Below are 5,771 nucleotides of genomic sequence, written 5' to 3'. Positions count from 1 at the left end.
TAAGGTGTTATAACACAAAAAATATTGTCGATTTTCCTACACGCGAATGTGACACTTGTAGCACTTCTTTGGACTGTGGGATAGTTTCGAGCGATGACTGTAATTACATAACCGTTTCTCCTTTAGATACGCCGATAAGCGACCACAACGCACAGCTATTCGTATTACCTGTTACGCAAAACAAAAATGTAAACAAATTTATACATCGACGTATCTTTGCAGAGGAGTCTATTAATTTATTTTATATGGACATTTATAATTATGATTGGAGTTTCATTCATGTGACTGATATTAATATTAATGAAAAATTAGTTCATTGATAAGAATATTAACTTATTATATTAATATTCATTTTCCAGTTAAAAAAATATCTTTAAAGAGGAATACTATTCCATGGGTGAGTGAAGAACTTAACCACCACATTGCAATGTATAATAATTTCTGCTCAATGAAACACCAATTTCCACATGATAATGTTTTAAATAAATGTCTTCAACATCATTCAAATTTAATAAAATCTATGAGTTTGCGTGATCGTCGTCTATTTAATGATAATAAGATGATGTCTACTAAAAACTCGAGTAAGGTAATGTGGCAGATTGTGAACGATGAGGTTTCAACTAGGAATCACCAACAAAACGTTCGACTGACTCACAAGGGAGACATTGTGCCTGTAGACATGATACCTGACTACTTCAATGATTATTTTCTTACAATAACTTCAAAATTACATCTACACAATAATAAAGAAAAATCAATGTCATTTTTAAGAAAATGCGTGGGTGAATGCGATGTTCCTCAGTACAGCCTTCCAACTGTCACTCGTGACTCGTTGGAGGGGGTAGTGAGGGGTATGTGGCATACGTCAAAAACGCTGGACATATACGATATATCTATAAATATATTAATGTCGGTGTGGCCAGTGATTGGAGACATACTCGTTATTTTAATAAATGAAATGTTTAGAGAAGGTATATATCCTGATATTTTAAAAAGTACTCGTGTATGTCCAGTGTTTAAGGGGAAGGGGGACGTGACCCATGTTGAAAGCCACAGACCGATAACCATAGTTCCGAATATATCAAAAATAATAGAATCTATTATATCAACAAGTATTATGGATCATTTCGAATTGAACGATTTGTTATCAGATAGACAATATGCTTATAGGAAAGGTAAATCCACCGTAGTTGCAGCACAAAATATAGTAGATTCTATTATTACCAGTATAGATGATAAGTATAAAACTGCAGGCATTTTTTGTGACCTAACAAAGGCGTTCGATGTAATTGAAAATGATTTATTAATTCAAAAGCTAGCTGTGTATGGCGTCAACGGAGTCGCCCATAACCTATTAAAGTCTTTTTTATCAAACAGACGGCAAACGGTTCAGGTCAGTACAAACGGTACAACAACTAGGTCAGCGGCTGGTGACGTCACCATTGGCATCCCACAGGGATCTGCCCTAGGTAATACACTATTCCTGGCATTCATCAATGATCTGCCATACTTTATATCAGGGGGTCTTGTGGTTCTATTTGCCGACGATACAACCGTTATAGTGTGTGCTAAAACCTACAACGAGTTGGAAGAAAAATTAGCCTGCACGTATGAGCAGCTGTGTGAGTGGTTCTCTGCGAATGGACTTATTTTTAACGAATCGAAGTCAAACCTTATGTTGTTCTCAGGAAGAAATTCTATAACAAAGCCAATTATCACCTCCATTGTTCCATTATGTAACACCTGTAAATTCTTGGGTTTAACGCTAGACTCAAATTTGAACTGGAAGTCACATATACAAACTCTATGTCAAAAACTTGGAAGTGCTGCATACGCACTGAGGAAACTGCGTCCTCTTGTCTCCAATGTGGTATTGAGGCAGACGTATTATGCGTATTTTCATTCGTTGATGTCTTATGGCATCACACTGTGGGGTAATTCAACTGAGTCGATTAGGGTATTTATTCTTCAAAAACGTGCACTAAGAACAATAGTAGGCATAAAAAAGGGTCAGACCTGCAGAAACCTTTTTAAGAAATACAATATAATGACCATGTACTCACAATATATTTATGATATAATAGTTTATGCGCGTCAAAACTTGGCTACTTATGAGCGACGTACGGGCGGAGGCCGAGCGTTACGAAACGCGGGAACACTAAAATCCGTTGCCCACCGTACCGAACTTGCAACTAGAAATCCGCGGGTAATATGTCCCCGATTCTACGAACATCTACCCACAGACCTGAAAAGTGTTAGAAACGATGCAACGTTTTGTACCCGACTAAAAAACCTTTTATTGGATATTGAATTGTACAGTGTCGATGAGTTTCTTTTGAAACAATTTTAATTTTATTTTATTCGACAAGCAGTAGTTATACTACTTTATTTTATATTCATTATTATTATTATAATTTTATTACTGACGATCATAGTTATCCCTTGACATTGTATTTCCAATTGTAATATTGTGACATTGATAACATGAAATAAACGATTCTATTCTATTCTTCTATTCTATTCTATTCTATTCATTCGATAGAGTAATTAGCCAATGCACAAAATTATAGTAAAATTTAAAAAAACGAATTTGCTTTGTATGCGAACAAATATCAAAAGCCTTTCATCAAATTGAAGTTCCAAATTTTGTCGGATTTCGCTTTTCAACAAATTAGAGATTCGTTCGTTAGGTTAACAAATTCGAGACTTGTATTTATTAGAACGCTATAATAAATAAATAACGTTATTGTGTTTGTTATCTTTCAAGATCACCTCTTTTTGCTTTTGAAACGAATCTAAATTGAATTTCATTGGGCTCGGTATCTATACACATTTTTTGTATATTTATTTTATACTTACTTAGTTTTTAGTACCTAATCTTTTTAGTATAATAATGTTCAAAAACTGTTTGAAGACACGACAAGGGTTGCATTAGACAAAATTCCTAAACTATAGCTTAAGTATATCTTATTTTTGATATTATATAATGCATCATATTTTTCAGTGGACGGCAAGTACGGCCCAGACGTATCTTTAAATGAATTCATCAGAAATGTGGCGGACTACAGAGGGACGAAGGCGATGTGTCATGAAGGCGGTTGTGGTGCGTGTGTAGTCGCAGTAAGGGCGCCATTACCACCGAACAACGAAGTCAAATTGTTCTCAGTTAATTCTGTTAGTATTACCGCTATTTCCTACCCTTGATATAACAAAACCACATGTGATCATTTATTGCAAAAATGCATCAGTGTAAGACACAAAAATAATATTACATCAACACATATTTCAATTCTCGCCTCGCCCATCCTCGTAAATCCAGACCATTTCCACCGAAGATATTCTAAGAGAAAATTGAAATTTTGCCATACAAATTTCAATCCTCGTCTCGCCTCATCTGACCTCGCCGGTGGAAAAGCACCTTAAATGTAGTTGTGCAGGACCTCTGTAAGGAAATACAATAACGATAATATATAATTACAGTGCCTCGTATCTGTATTGTCCTGCCATGGTTGGGAGGTGACAACAGTGGAGGGCGTCGGCAACAAGACCATGGGTTATCATGACATCCAAGCTCGGTTGGCTAAGTTTAACGGCACCCAATGCGGGTACTGCACTCCTGGATGGATTATGAATATGTACAGGTAGGAATTTGTTTTATAGCAGAATATGGAGCAACAATCTGATATATATTATCATGTTTTACTATACTAGGTTTAGGTAGGTTTTACTTTTGTTTCTCCTCTAAGATATCTTCCAATAAAGCAAATATTTAAATCCGGGCGCTTTTTTACTTGTTTATTTTATTTTCTTTCAGTCTCTACGAATCAAAAAAGAAAAACTTATCAATGAAAGAGATAGAAAACTCCTTTGCCAGTAATATCTGCAGATGTACAGGATACAGATCAATCGCTGATGCATTTAAGAGTTTCGCTACAGATATCGACGATAGACTCAAAAATAAACTTATTGACCTTGAAGACCTGGATTTTGTTAAACCGTGCGGAGTAAATTGTAAAACAAAATGTCAACATAAATGTGACAAAAAAGACTCAAAACCTGACGAAAATAAGGAAACAGACGATTGGTTTGTAGTAGATGAAACAAACAAAATTGTTGTTGACTGTGGATCAACGAAATTTTACAAGGTATTCGATTTAAATGATATTTTCCAAGCAATGGAACATGGCGAATATAGACTGATCGCTGGTAACACTGGACAAGGTTAAAATATTTTATTTAAAAAATATTTAAAATAAATTTGTATTGAATTGATAATACGTAATTAAAACAAACTAGTGGAGCAGTTTCGCAAAAACAATTGAATATCAATTCAATACAAATTTAATTAAAAGGTAATAGAGACATCTCTAGCCAGAGCTGGTAGCTGTAACGGTATCTAACTGGGTGACGAAATACTTTCATAGATTTCTCATAGGCGCTACGGCTGAAAAGCCGTTGAAAACCAAATACAAAGATTCAACAACAAGCACATACAAAAATTCGTGAGGTCCGCTGGTTCGTTCCGTGGCTTAGTTGGCATAGCGTCTGACACGGTTTGCTGGAAGACGTCAGTTCGAATCCGGCCGGATCGAAGGAATTTTTTCTAAGTATTCGATCTTTGTATTAATAATTATATTTAAACTATAATAGTTTAATTTCTCTTAAATGTTTTGACTGCTTCACAGTTGCTCCGCAATTTTTTCTGTACTTGTAGACCAAACTTTGTAAAAAATAAGTTATAACTGCTATTTAAAAGTACCAAAGTACTAGATTTTCTCACCCGGAAATATTCTACCTGTTAGTAAAAGATGATATTCCTTTCTTTCCAGAAAAATAAGTGTGCTTTGCAATATACCTAGTTTTGTTTTCAGATAAATAATTTACTGTATATATATACTAATCAACATATCTGCCCATCTTTAACACTAATAACGACTGCCTCCGTGGCCGAATAAATACCACGCTGGTTTGCCACGCAGTCCCACGTTCCACGTTCGATTCCTGGACCGGGAGAAATATTTGTATGGCCTACATTTATTTATCTCGTGAGTTTGGATGTAATTTATTGGTTCTCTATGTGCTATCCATGGCACCCGCGACACAGAGTTTCCCTAGTGAGAGTGTGCGTTATTAATACGTAATATACCTACAATGTTCCGTGATATAAATCTCTCACAAATTACTTCTATATTTTGCCAACACCTATATGGCAATCATCATTTTCCAGGAGTATTTCACGTTTCAAATTACCCATCTACTGTGATAGACATATTCAACGTCGCAGTGTTAAAAGAATACTCGATGGATGTCAACTTAATTCTCGGAGCTGGAATGCCGTTAACTGAAATGATGGAACTGTTTTTGAAGATATCTGGTGAAAATGAGGAGTTTTCGTACCTGAAACAGTTTTATGATCATATGGACCTCGTTGCTCATATACCAGTGAGAAATGTAAGTATCTCAAATACGTATAGTGTTGTTTTACGTTGGCTATCAGAGAATCGGAGACGAGTGAAAAAATTCAACCGGTCACGTAGCGCGTATTTTCTTAATACTAAATATCGATAAATATCATCATCTTCAACCCACTTATCGTCCATTAGTCCGCCACGCTGGCCTAATGCGGGCTGAGGACTTCACACGTTGGTTGTGAACCTTCTTCGACATCAGGGCGCCTACCATAACCTTTCCAAAAACAATCTCATTTCAATGTAGGCATAAAGTAAGCTTATTATAATATTACTCATTTTCACCACAAACAACACATCATC

The 5,771-nt window shown here is 35.6% G+C and overlaps 1 protein-coding gene across 1 annotated transcript; it reads left to right on the top strand.

Annotated features, from left to right (window-relative positions):
• Positions 1-393: 393 nt before the first annotated feature.
• LOC113239196 (probable aldehyde oxidase 4) lies at positions 394-5,515 on the top strand. The gene is made up of 6 exons (XM_026476084.1): positions 394-397; positions 3,005-3,174; positions 3,481-3,641; positions 3,815-4,221; positions 5,228-5,451; positions 5,498-5,515. Exons 1-6 carry the CDS (start codon positions 394-396, stop codon positions 5,513-5,515), a joined length of 984 nt encoding a protein of 327 aa, XP_026331869.1.
• Positions 5,516-5,771: the final 256 nt, after the last annotated feature.

This window comes from Hyposmocoma kahamanoa, unplaced genomic scaffold, assembly GCF_003589595.1.
Source record: "Hyposmocoma kahamanoa isolate Upper Pololo Valley unplaced genomic scaffold, ASM358959v1 114, whole genome shotgun sequence".
Lineage (NCBI taxonomy): Eukaryota > Metazoa > Arthropoda > Insecta > Lepidoptera > Cosmopterigidae > Hyposmocoma > Hyposmocoma kahamanoa.
The sequence above is the reverse complement of the archived record's forward strand: the minus strand, read 5'-3'. Positions and strand labels throughout refer to the sequence as shown.

Excerpts from the sequence above, each read along its gene's own strand:
- LOC113239196 (XM_026476084.1), top strand. Across the intron at positions 3,642-3,814 it reads TGGATTATGAATATGTACAG|TCTCTACGAATCAAAAAAGA; the intron begins GTAGGAATTTGT and ends ATTTTCTTTCAG. Across the intron at positions 4,222-5,227 it reads CGCTGGTAACACTGGACAAG|GAGTATTTCACGTTTCAAAT; the intron begins GTTAAAATATTT and ends ATCATTTTCCAG.